The sequence below is a fragment of the Bos taurus genome, chromosome 28 (genome assembly GCF_002263795.3).
Source record: "Bos taurus isolate L1 Dominette 01449 registration number 42190680 breed Hereford chromosome 28, ARS-UCD2.0, whole genome shotgun sequence".
Classification (NCBI taxonomy): domain Eukaryota; kingdom Metazoa; phylum Chordata; class Mammalia; order Artiodactyla; family Bovidae; genus Bos; species Bos taurus.
The window spans coordinates 3,096,338-3,119,238 of NC_037355.1; the positions used below are offsets into that span (position 1 = coordinate 3,096,338).

Below are 22,901 nucleotides of genomic sequence, written 5' to 3' on the forward strand. Positions count from 1 at the left end.
ATTCTCCAAGTCAGGCTTCAACAGTACATGAACCATGAACTTCCAGATGTTAAGCTGGATTTAGAAAAGACAGAGGAACAGGAGATCAAATTGCAAACATCTGTTGGATCACTGAAAAAGCAAGAGAGTTCCATAAAAGCATCTACTTCTGCTTTATTGACTATGCCAAAGCCTTTGAATGTGTGGATAACAACAAACTGGAAAATTCTTCAAGAGATGGGAATACCTGACCACCTGACCTGAAATTTGAGAAATCTGTATGCAGATCAGGAAGCAACAGTTAGAACTGGACATGGAACAACAGACTGGTTCCAAATAGGAAAAGGAGTACGTCAAGGCTGTATATTGTCATCCTGCTTATTTAACTTATACGCACAGTACATCACAAGAAACGCTGGGCTAGATGAAACACAAGCTGGAATGAAGATTGCTGGGAGAAATATCAGTAACCTCAGGTATGCAAATGACACCACCCTTATGGCAGAAAGTGAAGAAGAACTAAAGAGCCTCTTGATGAAAGTGAAAGAGAAGAGCAAAAAAGTTGGCTTAAAACTCAACATTCAGAAAACTAAGATCATGGCATCTGGTCCCATCACTTCATGGCAAATAGATGGGTAAACAGTGGAAACATTGACAGACTTTATTTTCCTGGGCTCCAAAATCACTGCAGATGGTGACTGCAGCCAGGAAATTAAAAGATGCTTGTGCTTTGGAAGAAAAGCTATGACCAACCTAGACTGCATATTAAAAAGCAGAGGCATCACTTTGCCAACAAAGGTCCATCCGGTCAAAGCTATGGTTTTTCCAGTAGTCATGTATAGACGTGAGAGTTGGACAATACAGAAAGCTGAGCACTGAAGAATTGATGTTTTTGAACTGTGGTGTTGGAGAAGACTCTTGGGAGTCCCTTGGATTGCAAGGAGATCCAATCAGTCCATCCTAAAGGAAATCAGTCCTGAATATTCATTGGAAGGACTGATGATGAAGCTGAAACTCCAATACTTTGGCCACCTGATGCAAAGAATTGACTCATTTGAAAAGACCCTGATGCTGGGAAAGATTGAAGGCAGGAGGAGAAGGGGATGATAGAGGATGAAATAGTTGGATGGCATCACTGACTCAATGGACATGAGTTTGAGTAAGCTCCGGGCGTTGGTGATGGACAGGGAGGCCTGGTGTGCTGCAGTCCATGGTGTCACAGAGTTGGACATGACTGAGCAACTGAACTGAAGTTTTACTTATTTTTGATGCATTTTAAATTTCCCCTACCTTAACCTGTGTGCCAATATATTGGGTTGGCCAAAAAGTCCATTTGATTTTTTTCTGTAAGATGGCTCTAGTAGCACTTAGTTGTCCTTTAACTTCATTTGAAATCATTGTCTTAGATTGTACTGTATATTGTCATATCAGTGTGCATTTAAAAAAAAACATCAGGGGGTAGTCCTAAGATGGTGGAGGAATAGGACGGGGAAACCACTTTCTCCCCCACAAATTCATCAAAAGAACATTTAAATGCTGAGTAAATTCCACAAAACAATTTCTGAGTGCCAGCAGAGGACATCAGGCACCCAGAAAAGCAGCCCATTGTCTTCTAAAGGAGGTAGGAGAAAATATAAAAGACAAAAAAAGAGACAAAATAGGTAGGGACAGAGCTCCGTCCTGGGAAGGGAGTCTTAAAAAGAGAGGTTTCCAAACACCAGGAAACACTCTCACTGCCAAGTCTGTGGTGAGCCTTGGAACCACAGAGGGCAACATAACTGGGAGGAAAAATAAATAAATAATTAAACCCCACAGATTACGAGCCTAACGATAACTCCCCCAGTGGAGAAGCAGCACAGATGCCTGCACCCGCCACTAGCAAGCAGGGGCTGGGCATGGAGGCGTGGGTTGCATTGCTTAGAGTAAGAACCAGGCCTGAATGCCCTGAGGGCAATCTGAGGGAACTAACTTGGGCTAGCAAACCAGACTGTGGGATAGCTACCACGTGAAAAGCCCTAACTTAAGACACCGCCAGACCCGCTCACAGAACAAAGGACTGCACAGAGCTAGTCGGCTGCACCTCCTCCAGTGACAGGCAGCCAGAGCCGGAAGGGGGCAATTGCAGCCCCAGAGAGACATTATCTACCAAACTGCAAGCAGGCTTCTTTGCTAACTAAGACTTCTTGGGGTTCTGGACACTCAACATCTGCCTGAGAAGGTGTGGCGGTTGTACACCCAGAAAACTGCGCGTCAGGGACGGGGGAGGCGATAAGTCGCAGTGACTGTGCTCGTCAAACACCTCATCACCTGAGCTGCTCGGACCTGGAAAGGGCACAAAGTGCAGGTCCAACTGAGTCTGCGCCTCTGAGGACTTCCTGAGTGCCTGAACCTGAGCGGCTTAGAATTGGGAGGTGCATGCAGGCCAGGGCTGGCCTCGGACAGTTCCCGGCAGAGCAACATAGAGGCTGAGCAGTGTGGGCAGGAAGGACACATGCGCCCTGAACGAGGGCAGGCCCAGTGTGGCTGAGACACTGTGAACACACACCAGTGTTATTTGTTTGCAGCTCACCTCCCTCCCCACAGCGCAACTGAACAAGTGAGCTTAAAAAAGTGTTCACCACTGCCCCTCTTGTGTCAGGGCAGAAATCAGACACGGAAGAGACCAGCAAACAGAAGAAGATAAAACAGAGGGAACCTCCTTGGAAGTGACAGGTGCAATAGATTAAAACCCTGTAGTTAGTACAGACTACATAGGAAAGGGCCTATAGATCTTGAGAAATGTAAGCTGGACCAAGGAACTATCTGAAAATTAACTGACCCCACACTGCCCACAACACCACCAGAGAAAGTTCTAGATATATTTTTACTATTTTTACTATCATTCTTCTTTATGTAATTAAAAAAAAAAATTTAAGTCCTCTATTACTCCTTTACTTTTCATTTTTATAACCTACTATTACTTTGCAAAAAAAAGACCCTATTTTTTAAAGGTAACTTCATATATATATATATATATATATATATATATATATATTCTTTTTATAATTTTTGTGACTTTTTTTTCTTCTTTTCAATATTGTATTTTTAAAAATCCAACCTCTACTGTAGATTTTTAATCTTTGCTTTTTGGTATTTGTTATCAATTTTGTACCTTTAAGAACCGAATCTTCAGTACCCATTTTTACTTGGGAGTGACATTATTGGCTTGACTCCTCTCTCCCCCTTTGGACTCTCCTTTTTCTCCACCAGGTCACTTCTATCTCCCCCCTCCCCTTTCTCTTCTCTACTCAACTCTGGGAATCTCTTTGTGTGTTCCAGATGGTGGAGAACACTTAGGGAACTGATTACTGTCTGGATCTGTCTCTCTCCTTTTGATTCCCCCCTTTATCCTCCTGGCCACCTCTGTCCCCTTCCTTTCTCTTCTCTTCTCTGTATAACTCTGTGAACATCTCTGAGCGATTCAGACTGGGGAGCGCACATAAGGAAGTGATTACTGGCTAGCTTGCTGTCTCCTCTTTTGATTCCACCTCATCTCATCCTGGTTACCTCTAACCCCCTCCTCTCTCTTCTCTTCTCCATGTAACTCTGGGAACCTCTCTGGGTGTCCCTCACTGTGGATAAACTTTTCATCTTTAACCTAGATGTTTTATCAATGGTGCTGTATAGATGGAGAAATCTTGAGACTACTGTAAAAATAAGACTGAAAACCAGAAGCAGGAGGCTGAAGTCCAAATCCTGAGAACACCAGAGAACTCCTGACTCCAGGGGACATTAATCAACAGGAGCTCATCAAACGCCTCCATACCTACATTGAAACCAAGCAGCACCCAAGGGCCAACAAGTTCCAGAGCAAGACATACCATGCAAATTCTCCAGCAACACAGGAACACAGCCCTCAGCTTCAATATATAGGATGCCCAAAGTTACTCCAAACCCACTGACATCTCATAACTCATTACTGGACACTTCATTGCACTCCACAGAGAAGAAATCCAGCTCCATCCACTAGAACACCGACACAAGCTTCCCTAGCCAGGAAACCTTGACAAGACACCTGTACAACCCCACCTACAGCGAGGAAACTCCAAAATAAAGAGAACTCCACAAACTGCCAGAATACAGAAAGACCACCCCAAACTCAGCAATATAAACAAGATGAAGAGACAGAGGAATACTCAGCAGATAAAGGAACAGGATAAATGCCCACCAAACCAAAAAAAGAGGAAGAGATAGGGAATCTACCTGATAAAGAATTCCAAATAATGATAGTGAAATGATCCAAAATCTTGAAATCAAAATGGAATCACAGATAAATAGCCTGGAGATAAGGATTGAGAAGACGCAAGAAAAGTTTAACAAGGACCTAGAAGAAATAAAAAAGAGTCAATATATAATAAATAATGCAATAAATGAGATCAAAAACACTCTGTAGGCAACAAATAGTAGAATAAAGGAGGCAGAAGATAGGATTAGTGAAGCAGAAGATAGAATGGCAGAAATAAATGAATCAGAAAGGAAAAAAGGAAAAGGAATTAAAAGAAATGAGGACAATCTCAGAGACCTCCAGGACAATATTAAACGCCCCAACATTCGAATCATAGGAGCCCCAGAAGAAGAAGACAAAAAGAAAGACCATGAGAAAACACTTGAGATAATAGTTGAAAACTTGCCTAAAATGGGGAAGGAAATAGTTACCCAAGTCTAAGAAACCCAGAGAGTCCCAAACAGGATAAACCTAAGGTGAAACACCCCAAGACACATATTAATCAAATTAACAAAGATCAAACACAAAGAACAAATATTAAAAGCAGCAAGGGAAAAACAACAAATAACACACAAGGGGATACCCATATGGATAACAGCTAACCTTTCAACAGAAACTCTTCAAGCCAGGAGGGAATGGCAGGACATACTTAAAGTGATGAAAGAAAATAACCTACAGCCCAGATTATTGTACCTAGCAAGGATCTCATTCAAATATGAAGGAGAAACCAAAAGCTTTACAGATAAGCAAAACCTGAGAGAATTCAGCACCACCAAACCGGCTCTGCAACAAATGCTAAAGGATCTTCTCTAGACAGGAAACACAGAAAAGGGTGTATAAACTCAAACCCAAAACAGAAGTAAATGGCAATGGGATCATACTTATCAATAATTACCTTAAACGTAAATGGGTTGAATGCCCCAACCAAAAGACAAAGCCTGGCTGAATGGATACAAAAACAAGACCCCTACATATGTTGTCTACAAGAAACCCACCTCAAAACAGGGGACACATACAGACTGAAAGTGAAGGGCTGGAAAAAGATTTTCCATGCAAAGAGAGACCAGAAGAAAGCAGGAGTAGCAATACTTATATCAGATAAAATAGACTTTAAAACAAGGGCTGTGAAAAGAGACAAAGAAGGACACTACATAATGATCAAAGGATCAATCCAAGAAGAAGATATAACAATTATAAATATATATGCACCCAACATAGGAGCACCGCAATATATAAGACAAATGCTAACAAGTATGAAAGGGGAAATTAACAGTAACAGGATAACAGTGGGAGACTTTAATCCCCACTCACACCTATGGATAGATCAACTAAATAGAAAATTAATAAGGAAACACAAACTTTAAATGATACAATAGACCAGTTAGAGCTAATTGATTTCTATAGCACATTTCACCCCAAAACAATGAATTTCACCTTTTTCTCAAGCGCACATGGAACCTTCTCCAGGATAGATCACATCCTGGGCCATAAATCTAGCCTTGGTAAATTCAAAAAAATTGAAATCATTCCAAGTATCTTTTCTGACCACAATGCAGTAAGATTAGATCTCAATTACAGGAGAAAAACTATTAAAAATTCCAACATATGGAGGCTGAACAACATGCTGCTGAATAACAAACCAATCACAGAAGAATCAAAAAATAAACCAAAATTTCCATAGAAATGAATGAAAATGAAGACACAACAACCCAACACTTGTGGGACACTGTAAAAGCAGTGCTAAGGGGAAAGTTCATAGCAATACAGGCATACCTCAGGAAACAAGAAGTCAAATAAATAACCTAACTTTACACCTAAAGCAACTAGAAAAGGAAGAAATGAAGAACCTCAGGGTTAGTAGAAGGAAAGAAATCTTTAAAATTAGGGCAGAAATAAATGCAAAAGAAACAAGAGAGACCATATCAAAAATCAACAAAGCCAAAAGCTGGTTCTTTGAAAGGATAAATAAAATTGACAAACCATTAGCCAGACTCATCAAGAAACAAAGGGAGAAAAATCAAATCAATAAAATCAGAAATGAAAATGGAGAGATCACAACAGACAACACAGGAATACAAGGGATCATAAGAGACTACTATCAGCAAACATATGCCAATAAAATGGACAACGTGGAAGAAATGGAAAAATCCTTAGAAAAGCACAACTTTCCAAAACTGGACCAGGAAGAAATAGAAAATCTTAACAGACCCATCACAAGCATGGAAATTGCAACTGTAATCGGAAAGCTTCCAGCAAACAAAAGCCCAGGTCCAGACGGCTTCACAGCTGAATTCTACCAAAAATTTAGAGAAGAGCTAACACCTGTCTTACTCAAACTCTTCCAGAAAATTGCAGAGGAAGGTAAACTTCCAAACTCATTCTATGAGGCCACCATCACCCTAATACCAAAACCTGACAAAGATGCCACAAAAAAAGAAAACTACAGGCCAATAGCACTGATGAACATAGATGCAAATATCCTTAACAAAATTCTAGCAATCAGAATCCAACAACACATTAAAAAGGCCATATATCATGACCAAGTGGGCTTTATATCAGGGATGCAAGGATTCCTCAATATCTGCAAATCAATCAATGTAATACACCACATCAAAATTTTGAAAAATAAAAGCCATATGATTATCTCAATATATGCAGAGAAAGCCTTCGACAAAACTCAACATCCATTTATGATAAAAACTCTTCAGAAAGCAGGAATGCAAGGAACATACCTCAACATAATAAAAGCTATATATGACAAACCCATAGCAAACATTATCCTCAATGGTGAAAAATTAAAGCATTTCCCCTAAAGTCAGGAACAAGACAAGGGTGCCCACTTTCACCACTATTATTCAACACAGTTATGGAAGTTTTGGCCACAGCAATCAGAGCAGGAAAAGAAATAAAAGGAATCCAAATTGGAAAAGAAGTAAAACTCTCACTGTTTGCAGATGACATGATCCTCTACATCAGTTCAGTTCAGTTCAGTTGCTCAGTCGTGTCCGACTCTTTGCAACCCCATGAATCGCAGCACACCAGGCCTCCCTGTTCATCCCCAACTGCCAGAGTTCACTCAGACTCATGTCCATCGAATCAGTGATGCCATCCAGCCATCTTATCCTCTGTCGTCCCCTTCGTCTCTTGCCCCCAATCCCTCCCAGCATCAGAGTCTTTTCCAATGAGTCAACTCTTCGCATGAGGTGGCCAAAGTACTGGAGTTTCAGCTTCAGCATCATTCCTTCCAAAGAAATCCCAGGGCTGATATCCTTCAGAATGGACTGGTTGGATGTCCTTGCAGTCCAAGGGACTCTCAAGAGTCTTCTCCAACACCACAGTTCAAAAGCATCAATTCTTCGGTGCTCAGCCTTCTTCACAGTCCAACTCTCACATCCATACATGACCACAGGAAAAACCATAGTCTTGACTAGACAGACCTTTGTTGGCAAAGTAATGTCTCTGCTTTTGAATATACTATCTAGGTTGGTCATAACTTTCCTTCCAAGGAGTAAGCGTCTTTTAATTGCATGGCTACAGTCACCATCTGCAGTGATTTTCGAGCCCAGAAAAATAAAGTCTGACACTGTTTCCACTGTTTCCGCATCTATTTCCCATGAAGTGATGGGACCAGATGCCATAATCTTCATATTCTGAATGTTGAGCTTTAAGCCAACTTTTTCACTCTCCACTTTCACTTTCATCAAGAGGCTTTTGAGTTCCTCTTCACTTTCTGCCATAAGGGTGGTGTCATCTGCATATCTGAGGTTATTGATATTTTTCCCAGCAATCTTGATTCCAGCTTGTGTTTCTTCCAGTCCAGCGTTTCTCATGATGTACTCTGCATATAAGTTAAATAAGCAGGGTGACAATATACAGCCTTGATGCACTCCTTTCCCTATTAGGAACCAGTCTGTTGTTCCATGTCCAGTTCTAACTGTTGCTTCCTGACCTGCATACAGGTTTCTCAAGAGGCAGGTCAGGTGGTCTGGTATTCCCATCTCTTTCAGAATTTTCCACAGTTTATTGTGATCCACACAGACAAAGGCTTTGGCATAGTCAATAAAGCAGAAGTAGATGTTTTTCTGGAACTCTCTTGCTTTTTCCATGATCCAGCAGATGTTGGCAATTTGATCTCTGGTTCCTCTGCCTTTTCTAAAACCAGCTTGAACATCAGGAAGTTCACGGTTCACATATTGCTGAAGCCTGGCTTGGAGAATTTTGAGCATTACTTTACTAGCGTGTGAGATGAGTGCAATTGTGCGGTAGTTTGAGCATTCTTTGGCATTGCCTTTCTTTGGGATTGGAATGAAAACTGACCTTTTCCAGTCCTGTGGCCACTGCTGAGTTTTCCAAATTTGCTGGCATAATGAGTGCAGCACTTTCACAGCATCATCTTTCAGGATTTGAAACAGCTCAACTGGAATTCCATCACCTCCACTAGCTTTGTTCGTAGTGATGCTAAGGCCCACTTGACTTCACATTCCAGGATGTCTGGCTCTAGGTCAGTGATCACACCATCATGATTATCTGGGTCATGAAGATCTTTTTTGTACAGTTCTTCTGTGTATTCTTGCCATCTCTTCTTAATATCTTCTGCTTCTGTTACCCTAAAGACTCCACCTGAAAATTACTAGAGCTAATCAATGAATATAGTAAAGTTGCAGGATATAAAATCAACACACAGAAATCCCTTGCATTCCTATACACTAATAATGAGAAAATAGAGAAATTTAGGAAACAATTCCATTCACCATTGCAACAAAAAGAATGAAATACTTAGGAATATATCTACCTAAAGAAACTAAAGATCTATATATAGAAAACTATAAAACACTGGTGAAAGAAATCAAAGAGGACACTAATAGATGGAAAAATATACCATGTTCATGGATCAGGAGAATCAATACAGTGAAAATGAGTATACTACCCAAAGCAATCTATAGATTTAATGCAATCCCTATCAAACTACCAACAGTATTTTTCACAGAGCTAGAACAAATAATTTCACAATTTGTATGGAAATACAAAAACCCTCAAATATCCAAAGCAATCTTGAAAAAGAAGAATGGATCTAGAGGAATCAACCTGCCTGGCTTCAGGCTCTACTACAAAGCCACAGTCATCAAGACAGTATGGTACTGGCACAAAGACAGAAATATAGATCAATGGAACAAAACAGAAAGCCCAGAGATAAATCCACGTTCATATGGACACCTTATCTTCGACAAAGGAGGCAAGAATATACAATGGAGAAAGGACAATCTCTTTAACAAGTGGTGCTGGGAAAACTGGTCAACCACTTGTAAAAGAATGAACTAGAACACTTTCTAACACCATACACAAAAATAAACTCTAAATGGATTAAAGATCTAAACGTAAGACCAGAAACTATAAAACTCTTAGAGGAGAACATAGGCAAAACACTCTCCGACATAAATCACAGCAGGATCCTCTATGACCCACCTCCCAGAATATTGGCAATAAAAGCAAAAATAAACAAATGGGACCTAATTAAAATTAAAAGCTTCTGAACAACAAAGGAAACTGTAAGCAAGGTGAAAAGACAGCCTTCAGAATGGGAGAAAATAATAGCTGTTGAAGCAACTGACAAACAACTAATCTGAAAAATATACAAGCAACTCCTGCAGCTCAATTCCAGAAAAATAAACAACCCAATCAAAAAATGGGCCAAAGAACTAAACAGACATTTCTCCAAAGAAGACATACAGATGGCTAACAAACACATGAAAAGATGCTCAACATCACTCATTATCAGAGAAATGCAACTCAAAACCACTATGAGGTACCATTTCACACCAGTCAGAATGGCTGCGATCCAAAAGTCTACAAGCAATAAATGCTGGAGAGGATGTGGAGAAAAGGGAACCCTTTTACACTGTGGGAATGCAAACTAGTACAGCCACTATGGAGAACAGTGTGGAGACTCCTTAAAAAACTGGAAATAGAACTGCCATATGACCCAGCAATCCCACTGCTGGGCATACACTGAGGAAACCAGAATTGAAAGAGACACGTGTACCCCAATGTTCATCGCAGCACTGTTTATAATAGTCAGGACATGGAATCAACCTAGATGTCCATCAGCAGATGAATGGATAAGAAAGCTGTGGTACATATACACAATAGAGTATTACTCAGCCATTAAAAAGAATACATTTGAATCAGTTCTAATGGGGTGGATGAAACTGGAGCCTATTATACAGAGTGAAGTAAGCCAGAAAGGAAAACACCAATACAGTATACTAACGCATATATATGGAATTTAGAAAGATGGTAACGACAACCCTGTATGTGAGACAGCAAAAAAAGACACATATGTATAGAACAGTCTTTGGGCTCTGTGGGAGAGGGAGAGGGTGGGATGATTTTGGAGAATTGCATTGAAACATGTATAACATCATATAAGAAACAAATCGCCAGTCCTAGTTCGATGCAGGATACAGGATGCTTGGGGCTGGTGCACTGGGATGACCCAGAGGGATGGTATGGGGAGGGATGTGGGAGGGGGATTCAGGATGGGGAACATGTATATACCCGTGGCGGATTCATGTTGATGTATGGCAAAACCAATATAATATTGTAAAGTAATTAGCCTCCAATTAAATAAATTTATATTTAAAATAAACAAATAAATAAAATGGATAACCAAAAAAAAAAAAACAAACATCAAAACTGGTGAGTTTTTGTGCAGTCATTTTAACAATAAAAATGGAAGAAGAAAAGCAACATTTTTGACATATTATACTGCATTACTTTAAGAAAGGTTAAGAATGCAACTCTAACACTGTTTCATAAGAAAACTATTATTCAGTGGCAGGCACAGGGGTAAAAGAACTGCTCCACTAGTAGCTACCAGAATACTCAGGGATAGAGTCACCACGAAACATCCTATGAAGTTCTGTCAGTTGAGAAAGAGCATTTCCTCATTTTTAAGTGTTCTCATGCTTTACACTCAATGCTAGAAACTAGTTCATTTTTAAGTGTTCTCATGCTTTACACTCAATGCTAGAAACTAGTTCACCTTTCATGAAAATAGTATGTCAAAGCAAGAAACAGAATCATCTGCCCATGTACTTAGATTTTGCTCACACCCATCACCAAGGTTAACCCTACCACTAAAGCCTAACCCCTCCCCACCGCTGTCCTCCCTGCCTCCAGTACCCACTGGCAATGCGTGTGGGGTGTGGTGACACACAGCACAGAGATGGTGATGAGATATCACATGGCTACAGGACATCCCAGCCTTTCAAGAGCCAAACAAACTACTCTCCTCTCAGATAAAGAAGTGTCAGTCATTCAGTCATGTTCATTCTTTTCAACCCCATGGACTGTAGCCTGCCAGTCTCTTCTGTCCATGGGATTTTCCAGGCAAGAATACCGAAGCAGGTTTCAATTCCCTTCTCCAGGGGATCTTCCTTACCCAGTGATTGAATCCACGTCTCCTGCACCAGGGCTTCCCTGGTGGCTCCAAGGTTAAAGCATTTGCCTGCAATGCGGGAGACCTGGGTTCAATCCCTGGGTCAGGAAGATCCCCTGGAGAAGGAAATGGCAACCCATTCCGGTATTCTTGCCTGGAGAATCCCATGGACAGAGGAGCCTGGTGGGCTAAAGTCCATGGAGTCACAAAGAGTCGGACACAACTGAGCTACTTCACTTCACTCCTGCACTGCAGGTGGATTATCTACCATCTAAGCCAAAAACTACACAGCCAACTTTGAAGAGTGGCTGATACACATAATTCTCATATCTGTCTCCATTCCGGAAACAGAAATGGACACAACCCAGTACTAATTCAGTGTTTCCGTAATAGTGATGGAAAACCCAAGCTAAGGACAATCAAATTTGCCTCATTTACGTTCCCCTTGAACTTGAACTCCCATCTCTCCCCTCTCACTTCTCACTTGAGAATTCCATCACAAGGCTGTCTCCCAGGCAAGGTTTGTAGTGGAACCGCTCAGAACAAGGAAGGAGGAATAAAACCTTTACACTCTCCCTTCTCCATGAGTGGCCAGCTGGAGTTTCAAATACTCCCACATCTGGAAAACACAGCTCATTCCCTAAGGAATGAAGGAAGGGTATTGTGTGTGGGGGTGCCAATGAGCATGCATGTGTGAATATTTGTCTGAATATCTACGTGGGCTTGTGTGTGTGCTTGCATGTGAGTGCACATGCACATATTTATAGGAAATCACTCATTTTACAGCCATTTTTACTAATGAGGAAACTAAGAAACAGAGATGAGGAAGACATTTGTCCAGATTTACCCACCTAACCAGTGGCAGAGCTGAGCTTCAAATGTGCCTTAGACTGGATGGTTTAAACAACAGGAATTCAGTTTTTAAGGTTCTGGAGACTGGAACTGGGGTGGATTCTCTTGCTGGCTGGCAGAGTCCTGGTTTTCCCTCCTCTTATTAGGATGCTAATCCCATGGGCCTCATCTCAACCTGATTAATCTCAAAGGCCCCACTTCTGGATAGTATCACATTGAAAAGTTAGGACTTCAGTGTAGGAACGGGGAGAAAGGGAGTGAACATTCCATCCATAACAGAAAACAGGGGGCCTGCCTGGTCCCAGAATCCATGTCCCCAACATTGCTAGACTACACCAGAAAGTGGAGGGAAACCCAGGGAAGCAGAGATGCTAAGAAGAAATGTGCTTAGATGGTTAGTCATCCCCAAGGACCACACCAGGGAGATACTCTGTGTTTCCCTACATACTCTCTGAGCAACTGGTTCCTAAAAGCGGGGCATAGGAAGTTCCATCTAGAGGTACCACCAGACTCATAAATAATCACAATATGCTTCAGTTCATTGATAGCCATAGCCTAGATTGCTTTTTATATAAAATTTTTTTCTTTATCTTTGCTTGGTTCCATCAAGAATGAACAACTCCATTAATTAGTTTTTTAAAAAATATTTTTCTTCACTTAACTCACAGATGTGAAAAAGAAACCCACAATTTCTTTTCTCTAAGAAACAGAGTCAATAAGCAAACAGGGTCTTATAAAATGACCCTTAAAGCAAGAGACAAAATTTACTAAATTGATATTCTCCGAAGTTTTAAAATTCCATATTGGTGGCCAAAAGTATTATGTTCTCCTGCCAGTTCTGTTTTTGCATTTTATTAGATAACAGAGGTCCTCACTGTGAGACAAGCTAACATACTATAGACAACACTGAACAAGGAGTCAGATGGATGGGTGTCCTTATTAAGGGGAAGCCTCAGATACGCTTGATCTATAAGCTGCAATTCTCTCCCTGCAAAATAGAAATTAACTGGACCATTTTACACAACCATCAGTAACAATGGGGTGGGAGTGTACAATTCAAAGCAATACTGAATTCCATCTCTTTGGATACTGATAAAAAGATTTGATTATGAAAGATTTTAGAATGTATCTCCTGTTTGTCAGAAGCAATTACCTTTTTAAGCATCTGCAACCTCAGGCAATTCCTTCCTATACAATGGTCAGGATGAGGCTCCTTAGCTCTGAGCCCCTTTAAAGGGGTCAACGAGCGAATATCAAAACATCCACAACACAGGATCCAATGAAGAGTCAGAAATAGACAGATGTTCCAGGAATTTCTGATTTAAATCTAAAAGCATGTTATTGTCCTTATAAGGTATCCTTAACTACATTTTTTAAAAAATGAATAAGTGTTTGAAAAGCAATCATTAAGCTTAGAGACCAAATAATAAAAATAACCATGTTTCATTTACTTTATCAACTATATTGCTGATGGAATACTATGCAGTTTTACATAAATCTCATTTAAACGCAATAGAAATTTCAATGACATACTTTAGTATTCATTGCCCTTGTGCAAACAATACCAACTGGCTTTATACAGGAAAGGCATGAAAAGGAGGGAAGGAACCGGGGGTCACTGTCCCTCCAGGACAGTGACACACACTTCCCTGTGAGGGATCTTTACACACTTTCTTAGGTGTGTCTCACCACTGTATCTGTAATCACTGTTGACATGCGTGCACAAAGGGAGCAGAACTGGGTAGGCAGTTAACACTTCAGCGCCTGGGCCTCCATGTGACTGGCGGCACCAGTAAGAAAAGCCATGCTCCAGAGGCAGTTCCTGCAAGGTCCTCAGACATACCTGCCACACTAACATCTGAAAGGGGGGTCTGCTGGTGACACTAAAGGTACATAGGCCTGTGGATTAGATGAAATCTCTTAGAGATGCACAAGAGCATGAGAGCCCCATGCAGGAGTCCACAGCGGGGATCCTTAGGGAGGCTTTCCCCTAATAGCCTGGGTGCGGCTCTGGCTGTGCTGGGTTTCCAGTGTCTCGTGCAGACTGAGGACAACAGACCCCTCACTCTGTGGTATGACTGCGTTGGCACAGAGCAAATCTTTCAGAAAAGATACTGGTGAGAGGATCTCCAAGTACAGACAGCCAGGAAACCTCAGGGTTACAGAGCAGGCTTTTCAAACTCTTGTGTTCCTGCTGGGCAATAAATGTTGGTTTAATAAATATCTAAACAAGAGAGAATTAGATCAGAAATTGCTTTGTCTGACCCTACTACCTGTGTGCCTGGAAAATGTCCACTTCACACTTGTTGTCCAGGCAGCATTATGAACGGCACCCCTTCCATTCTCAGAAGTATCTCACCCTGGATGATAAACCACGTGGATACTCTACCCAGCAGTGAGACTAGGGGCTGGGAGGATAAAGCTGACCCTTATGAAATTCAGAATTCTTTTACAGCTACTGTTATCTACCAAAATGGACCTGAGAGTTTTGAATACCGCACTGACTCCTTATGGATCAAAAGTTGTACAGAAAATTCAGTTTATTTTCACTAAACTGCAAATCTATAGCTACTCTCATAATACCAATTTTTGAGAATACTGGATTATTTAAAGGAATCCTCCCATTGAGAACAATTAAAAATGCTGAACAAAATATATTTGAAAAATATTTTAAAGGCTTCAAAGAGCTGACAAGATAGGAACTAGCATTTTAATCAAAATACAGGAGATAACCTTCAGAGATGAGCCAGCTCAGAGCCTGCCTCTGCCCTGAGAGTATCTGCGTTTGTGCTCAGTTGCTTCAGTCATGTCTGACTCTTTGCGACCCCATGGACTGTAGCCCACCAGACTCCTCTGTCCATGGAATTTTCCAGGCAAGAATACTGGAGTGGGTTGCCATGCCCTCCTCCAGGGGATCTTCCCAACCCAGGGACTGAATGTGGGTCTCTTACTTCTGCACTGGCAGGCAGGTTCTTTACCACTAGGGCCACCTGGGAAACTTACAAAGGTACCTGCCTGACCCAACAAACTGAACTTTGTACTGATAGTTTCTGGGGCTCAGGGCCATCCAAAGTACAGATTCTAGACCCTCTGACAATAAATTGGGACTCAAATGACTACACACTCAGGGACTATGCACGTAATGTGACTTTCAACTTTGATAATACATTATTTTGGTTGGGCTTCCCTGGTGGCTCAGAGGGTAAAGCGTCTGCCTGCAATGCATGAGACCTGTGTTTGATCCCTGGGTCAGGAAGATGCCCTGGAAAAGGAAATGGCAACCCACTCCAGTATTCTCGCCTGGAGAATCCCATGGACAGAGGAGCCTGCTGGGCTACAGTCCACGGGGTCACAAAGAGTCAGACACAACTGAGCAACTTCACTTTCACTTTTATTTCAGTTTAATGACTGTTTTTCTGCACATTAGAAGGTAAATGGGTCTATACCTGGTGGTTTCCTACCTGATATTTATCAAACAGGGGATGAGGTCATATGGTTAACTCCTGAAAAGAGATGCCTACTATCTAACGTTCCCATATGCTGGGAACAAATAGAGTCATCCCCAGAAGTTAGCCAACAACATAATTATAACGATTGGAAACAATTGGTATTTTTGCCTCAAGAAATATGCAATGTAATCATTCCTGTGTTCTCCAATCCCAGTTCAGGTCCTCCCTTTGCCTGGCCAGGCACTGATTGGGACTGGATATCTGAGTCATGCTGGTTTGCTCCAAACAGGACTTACTGGATATGTGGCTCTTACCTGTGGGCATGGCTTCCCCTTGCTGGATACGGAGATGCACCCGAGGTTTACCTTTTACTCAGGGCTTCATATCTTCAGAGCTTCCAGAGAAGCCTGCTCATCTGCCACAAGTGAAGCTCGCTAGGCAAGGTCTGTATTTCACTGGTATGACCATATGGCTGCAATATTCATTCCCTCTCTGGGAACTACAGATATTATGCCACAAGTTGATCCTCTGAATCACTGTACTCAACAGGATTTACAAGATTCTGAAAAAGCTATTTCAGCCCTTAACGGTGAACAAATACAAATTAGAAAGGTGATTTTACAAAGCAGATTGGCTTTAGGTATTCTAATGGCCTCACAGGGAGGAACTTGTACTATTATTCATACCCAATGTTGTATATATATACCAGTTGAGTTTAGTCGCTCAGTCGTGTCCGACTCTGTGACTCCATGAACTGCAGCACGCCAGGCCTCCCTGTCCATCACCAACTCCTGGAGTTCACCCAAACTCATGTCCATTGAGTCGGTGATGCCATTCAACCATCTCATCCTCTGTCGTCCCCTTCTCCTCCTGCCCTCAATCTTTCCCAGCATCAGGATCTTTTCAAACGACTCAGCTCTTCGCATCAGGTGGCCAAAGTATTGGAGTTTCAGCTTCAACATCAGTCCTTCCAATGAACACTCAGGACTGATCTCCTTTAGGATGGACTAGTTGGATCTCCTTGCAGTCTAAGGGACTCTCAAGAGTCTTTTCCAACACCACAGTTCAAAAGCATCAATTCTTTAGCACTCAGCTTTCTTTATAGCCCAACTCTCACATCCATACATGACCACTGGAAAAACCATAGCCTTGACCAGACAGACCATTGTTGACAAAGTAATGTCTCTGCTTTTTAATGTGCTGTCTAGGTTGGTCATAACTTTTCTTCCAAGGAGCAAGCATTTTTTAATTTTATGGCTGCAGTTACCATGCAGTGATTTTGGAGCCCCTCAAAATAAAGTCTCTCACTGCTTCCATTGTTTTCCCATCTATTTGCCATGAAGTAATGGGACCAGATGCCATGATCTGTTTTCTGGATATTGAATTTTAAGCTAACTTTTTCACTCTCTTCTTTCCCTTTCAACAAGAGGCTCTTTAGTTCTTCCTCACTTTCTGCCATAAGGGTGGTGTCATCTGCATATCTGAGGTTATTGATATTTCTCCTGGCAATCTTTATTCCAGTTTGTGCTTCTTCCAGCCCAGTGTTTCTCATGATGTACTCTATACCAGATATGAGTACTAATGTTACTCACTTTACTAAGCACATGAACAAGATGATTCAGGCTATGGATTCTCCTGAAGCCTCAGTCACCTCACTTTGGGAAATGTTAACTAGCCCTCCATGGTGGAAAAGTATCTTAATCATAATAATTCTAACTATTCTGTTTTTACTGTTTGCTCTCTGCATCTGTAACTATATAACTGAATTTGTTTCTAACAGTGTGAAAGCTTTTAAGTTACAAATGGTTGTCCAGGCTCCTAGAGTGCCACAGCCTCCTTCAACTATTATTTGGGGCCCCTGGATCAGAGACCCTCAATATGAGGGTTAAGAGAATACATTGCCTCAACAATTTAGGGATAGCACCCCATCACAGCAGGAAGTAGTTATGGAATGAAAACGATGCCCCTTCCCTTGGCAACATAATGCTCATAACAGAAAAGGGGGAAATGAGAGTCAATTATTATGCAGGTTGCTAAGAAGTCCAGGGTCCCTGAGGAGGAGAGAGGGGTCTGGAATTCTCAAGGAAGAGGAAAGGACAAACATCTTTTTTTTTTTTTCTTTACATTCCTTAGTCTTAGTCACATAAAACTTTTTTTCCTTTAAGCCCTGCACTGATGGTTAAGCAACAACACAACTCAGCTTAAACTCTGTACTAAAGATTATATAACAACATAGATATAACTGCTTGAGGACAGTTTCTCCTTCCTGAAAAACTTCTGACTAATCCTGTTTGTTATCTTAAAATGTAAATTGTGAGAGTGGGTCTGGTAAAATTTTTACAACCTTGAGACATTCTTTTGATTTATTGTAATAACTAATTTAAAAAGTATATAGCTCCCTTGCTAAAGACTAGCGAGGGGGCACTCTCCAACCCCTTCTGATGTCTATGTTAGAAGCCTTCTCTGCCCCTCTTCACTGTAATAAAACTCCGCTACACACACACACAAAAGTAATTGAAGTTTTGCACTGTTGAAATTTGCCATTTGGTATTAGAATACATTCTTAAATAAATGTGGTTATGTTTATCTTATTTCTCTTAAATAAATTATGGTTATGAATATCTATATATACATCATATTAATGCATATTTTTCACTTTATGTTCTTTTGCTAATTACTTATTACTTGCTGTTTATTTTATACTTATTTTAGACTAGGGAAATGATGTTAGACAGAAAGCAAATTCGAGTGATTTTCCTACTGAGTAAATAATGGGCTATAAAGCAGTGGAGACAATGTATAACATCAACAACTCATTTGGCCCAGGAACTGCTAATATAGTTCAATGGTGGTTCAAGAAGCATTGCAAAGGAGATAAGAGCCTTGAAGGTGAGAATTATAGTGGCCAGCTATCATAAGTTGACAAGGACCACTTGAAAGCATCATCAAAGCTGATTCTCTTACAACTACATGAGAAGTTGCTGAAGAACTCAACGTCAACCATTCTACTGTTGTGCCGCATTTGAAGCAAAATGGAAAGGTAAAAAAGCTTGATAAGTGAGTGCTTCATGTTGTCGTTCAGTTGCTCAGTTGTGTCCGACTCTCTGCAACCCCATGGACTTGCAGCATGCCAGGCTTTCCTGTCCTTTACCATCTCCTGGAGCTCAAACTCAAGTTCATCAAGTCAGTGATGTCACTGAGTGCCTCATGAGCTGACCACAAATCAAAAAAATTGTCAATTTGAAGTGTCATTTTCTCTTACTCTACACAACAAAAATGAACTATTTCTTGATCAGATTGTGACATGTGATGAAAAGTGGATTTTATACGACAATTGGTAACTACCAGCTCAGTGGCAGGACCAAGAAGAAATTTCAAAGCACTTCCAAAAGTCAAACATGCACCAAAAAAGGGTCATGGTCACTGTTTGGTGGTCTGCTACCAGCCTGATCCAGTACGGCTTTCTGAATCCCAGCAAAATCATTACATCTGAGAAGTATGCTGAGCAAACTGATGAGCTGCACTGAAAACTGCAAGGCTTGCAGCCAGCATTAATCGACAGAAAGGGCCCAATTCTTCTCTACGACAATGCCCGACTGCACGTCACACAATCAACACTTCAAAAGTTGAACGAACTGGGCTATGAAGTTTTGCCTCATCCGCCATATTCACCTGATCTCTTGCCAACTGATTACCTCTTCTTTAAGTATCTCAACAACTTTTTGCAGAGAAAACACTTCCACAATGAGCAGGAAGCCGAAAATGCTTTCCAACAGTTCATTGAATCCTGAAGCACAGATTTTTACACTACAGGAATAAGCAAACTTATTTCTCGCTGGCAAAAATGTGTTGATTATAATGGTTCCTATTTTGATTAACAAAGATGTGTTTGAGCCTAGTTATAATGATTTAAAATTCATGGTCCCAAACTACAACTACATTTGCACCAACCTAATACTTCCTGACATCTGCCTTTGCATCCTGTTCCATGACAATGGCCCCCAATGCTTCAGCTTGAGAAACTCTCCTCACCATCAAAGCAGTTTAATAAAAATTTAAATTGTGGTTGAGCTACTCTTCTAGTGACAGGGCATGCCAAGCTTGTGCTATTTATGAGTTACTCCACACATTATTTTAAGCCAACCAAATAGAATCCCTATACATAAAGTGGTAAGCTGGAAAGCCAAGTAAATCTTTTCACAATTTATAAACCGTATTTTGTTAACAGGTAAACTGGCATTCCATTGGAAAATTTAATCTGCTTAAATCTACTCTAAGGCTCAGAACAGCTCAAGGGACATTTGAATATAGATTTAACTCCTTTTTTCACCTTGGGCAGTATCTTTCAGCACAATGTGATGGAGTGATATGGATAGGGATATTTGTCCAGAGCAAAGTAGAGTCGAGTATTAAAACACTGACACAAAAACCATTTTAAAAATGGTAAAAAGCCATCCTAATTCCAAATATAGAGAATATTTTATAAGCCTGGTTAAAGATGTAAATTAAAACAGCACCATTAAAGAAATAACAAAAGGTCACCACCATATCACTGCTTCCATGGGTCTGGATAACCAACAATATTTAAGTGGCCAAGAGTAATTTGAAACTATCTTTGATGGATACTAGAAAAAATAACACGGGTAGAGAAGCCTAGGGGTTATATTCTAGCCATCCAAGGAATTGAAAAAAGAGGGACCATTTGTCCACACTAAAAAGTTATACATAATAAAGCTGCTTTAGTGATTCTTTCAGCATCTCATAGCCTATCAGAACCAGAGGAGGAAGAGAACACACCCCATCACCCACTCTTTGCTTTAGGGACATCTGAGACAAATGGTCATGTAGTCTCTTGAACAGCTCTGAGCTTTCGTTTAATCACTACATATGGCAATCCAGTCTACTCTTTGACATCTCCAATCATAAGATCATTTTAAAAACAACAATCTAAAGAAGCTTTCCTGTAACTCCTACACTGGTTTTAGCTGATATATTACAAAGTCTTAGGTTTACTTCCTCTTCGCTGTGTTAGCTCAGCAAACATCTGAGACTCACCCTCAGAGACTTTTCTCTCCTGTGGACCATCCTCCCCAGGTACTGTCGGGGACTGAGACACAGCCCACACCTGGATCTCAGGAGTGTTCACCAGTCCTTTTTCGGACATGGTATGGAGCAGTCAATCAGGTACAGAGCACGGTGGGACTAGTATTTCTTATGAATCAAAAGTTAAGTATTTACTAATGCAGACTAAACATGTCACATGAGAATTAGGTTCTTAAGAAGACAGAGAAATAACACAAGAGTCAAATTACCCATAACCCTTTCAGAAAGAATCATGGCAGAAAGTTTGGTAGTACTCACAGGAAACATACTAATCTCAATACACACAGAAAATCTAAGTATGAAATAATTTTCCACTTCAGTCCAAATTTGAATATTCAAAAGCTGAAATTTTATTTCTCACTTGGTGGTGTTTTAGTCACTAAGTTGCATCTGACTCTTGTGACCCCCTGGACTGTAGCTCACCAGGCTCCTTTGTCCATGGGATTTCCCAGGCAAGAATACTGGAGTGGGTTGCCATTTCCTTCTCCAGGGGGTCTTCCCAACCCAGGGATAGAACTCTTGTTTCCTACATTGCAGACTGTCTCCTGCATTGCAGGTGGATTCTTTACCTTCTGAGCCAGAGGGGAAGCCCGTTTTTCACTTACCATGTTGTATATCTTTCATATCTAAGTGAAGGCTAGACATCAGTATTCCAACTGCTTGAGACCTTTTGTTGCTTAGTAACTTGACAACCTGCTCAAGAAAGAAAGGAAAAGGAAGAAATGTTACATGAACTCAGTGATATGCTTAATATCATGTAATTTTTATCCTAAACGAGAAACAAATAACAGAATTGTTAAAGTATCAGAACTGATGTGAAAAAGCTCTTGGATTTTGCATTTCCTGTCTTCAAAATCCCCGCCTTCACCCTGCTCTTCATTACTCCCACCACTGTTCTTCTCATCAGCCTTTTAAGGGCCTGATTTACCAACACTGAAATTTCTAACCACCTAGAAAATTAGATTGGTCTCTGTAAAATAACACTTATACATCTGATCACTTGCAGCCTGAGATTTTAAAAGTGTTCTTTGATTTTAAATGCAGAAACTTGAAACTTTGGCCAATAGTAAAGGGAAAAATACAAGTACTCAGAGAATCTATTAGATCAGGTTAGTTTGACCACAAAATAGAATATATGCAGTTTTTTTAATGCCGTTTAATGCAGTTTTTTTTGTTTGTTTGAGAAAGCTCACTATTTTACTGGCCATTGCTCTCATTCTGCATTTGACCCACATTTTGTGAGGAACTTTCCAACTAATTAACAGTGATACAATCATCAAATCCAATGGGTTGTGTTAGCTCAATCTCAGATCTTTCCAGAGTCCAGAAGAATTAGCCCACAGAAACCCAGTAAGTTTCCTAACACAGATGTGGGCGTGTTTAAATTATGTTTTCCAGACGATAACACACCACTGACAATTCCTGCTTATGACACTATTATACCAGATACCAATCATGTGTAGGGCACCAACTTCTATTTACTCTCAGGATTCCATGATAAATTTGCTTGGAAAAACACTGGAGTAAAAGAGAAATGTTTATTGTCAAATTCCAGAAGTGACAGCTGCCCTAAGTTGATCAATTAGGAAATTAATAAAATAATCCTTGCCAACTGTCACACAAATTACAGCATAATACTCTTGGTTCCTATCACAGATATGGGTAGAGAACAAAACAAACCCTTTCAGAAGTTGTTCACTCGCTGTCATGTTCAACTCTTTGTGACCCCATGGACTGCAGCAGAGCAGGGTTCCCTGTCCTTCATTATCTCCTGGAGTTTGCTCAAACTCACGTCCATTGAATCAGTGATGCCATC

At 40.7% G+C, this 22,901-nt stretch overlaps 1 protein-coding gene across 1 annotated transcript in view; it reads right to left on the reverse strand.

Moving 5' to 3' along the window:
• The window catches only part of LOC614741 (formin-2), a 357,851-nt gene that overhangs the window by 144,379 nt on the left and 190,571 nt on the right, over nucleotides 1-22,901 (reverse strand). The window contains exon 9 of the mRNA XM_059882644.1: nucleotides 21,691-21,778. Coding sequence (XP_059738627.1) covers nucleotides 21,691-21,778 — 88 coding nt within the window. The remainder of the gene's footprint in view (nucleotides 1-21,690; nucleotides 21,779-22,901) is intronic.